Here is a 936-nt window from a genome sequence, read left to right as displayed (position 1 = left end):
CCCCCCCTCACCGCCACCCCTCCTTTAACCATGAGGGAGTACAAAGTGGTCGTTTTGGGCTCGGGCGGAGTCGGTAAATCGGCGCTGACGGTCCAATTCGTGACCGGCTCCTTCATCGAGAAGTACGACCCCACGATAGAGGATTTCTACAGGAAGGAGATCGAGGTGGACTCGTCCCCGTCGGTGCTGGAGATCCTGGACACGGCCGGGACCGAGCAGTTCGCCTCCATGCGGGATCTGTACATCAAGAACGGCCAGGGCTTCATCCTGGTCTACAGCCTGGTGAACCAGCAGAGCTTCCAGGACATCAAGCCCATGCGGGACCAGATCATCCGGGTGAAGAGGTACGAGAGGGTGCCCATGATCCTGGTGGGGAACAAGGTGGACCTGGAGGGGGAGCGGGAGGTGTCTTCCGGGGAAGGCAAGGCGCTGGCCCAGGACTGGAGCTGCCCCTTCATGGAGACCTCAGCCAAAAATAAAATCTCGGTGGACGAGCTGTTCGCAGAAATAGTGAGACAGATGAACTATTCCAGCGTCCCCAGCGGAGGCGACCAGTGCTGCTCGTGTGTCCTGCTCTGAAGGAGCCGCGGAGACGTGCAGAAAACCCGGGGCTTTGAGTTCAGAGCTTCAAAAAGTTGCGGCTCTGAAGGCTTTCTTCTTTACTTTTATTTTTTTTATTTTTTTCTAAAAGTTTCCTCACTCCTCACACTGTTGTCTTATTGTTGCACAAGAACAAAAATCGACAACAGTCTATTCTGTATCATAGTCTGGAAAGTGTTTACATGACAAMGTACTTGAATGTTTTGGGATTTTTTTGGTTTGGTTTTTCTTTTCTAGCTTTGTATTTGACACTTCTCTGGAAAATGTGCCTCGGTGGGAATGTCTAATTGTGAAACCTAAGAGTCATGTGTTTTCAGGCCTGTTTTTTTTTTTTTT

At 51.0% G+C, this 936-nt stretch overlaps 1 protein-coding gene across 1 annotated transcript; it reads left to right on the top strand.

The window, feature by feature from the left end:
• Nucleotides 1-6: 6 nt before the first annotated feature.
• Nucleotides 7-930, top strand: LOC103479387 (ras-related protein Rap-2b-like). The gene has a single exon (XM_008433773.2). The coding sequence runs from the start codon at nucleotides 31-33 to the stop codon at nucleotides 577-579; it is 549 nt and encodes a 182-aa protein (XP_008431995.1). The 5' UTR covers nucleotides 7-30; the 3' UTR covers nucleotides 580-930.
• Nucleotides 931-936: the final 6 nt, after the last annotated feature.

Source organism: Poecilia reticulata, linkage group LG17 (genome assembly GCF_000633615.1).
Source record: "Poecilia reticulata strain Guanapo linkage group LG17, Guppy_female_1.0+MT, whole genome shotgun sequence".
NCBI classification, from domain to species: Eukaryota; Metazoa; Chordata; class Actinopteri; order Cyprinodontiformes; family Poeciliidae; genus Poecilia; species Poecilia reticulata.
This window is presented reverse-complemented; position numbering and strand designations above follow the sequence as displayed.

Coding starts and splice junctions, on each gene's coding strand:
- LOC103479387 (XM_008433773.2), top strand. CDS start 31: ATGAGGGAGTACAAAGTGGTCGTTTTGGGCTCGGGCGGAGTCGGTAAA.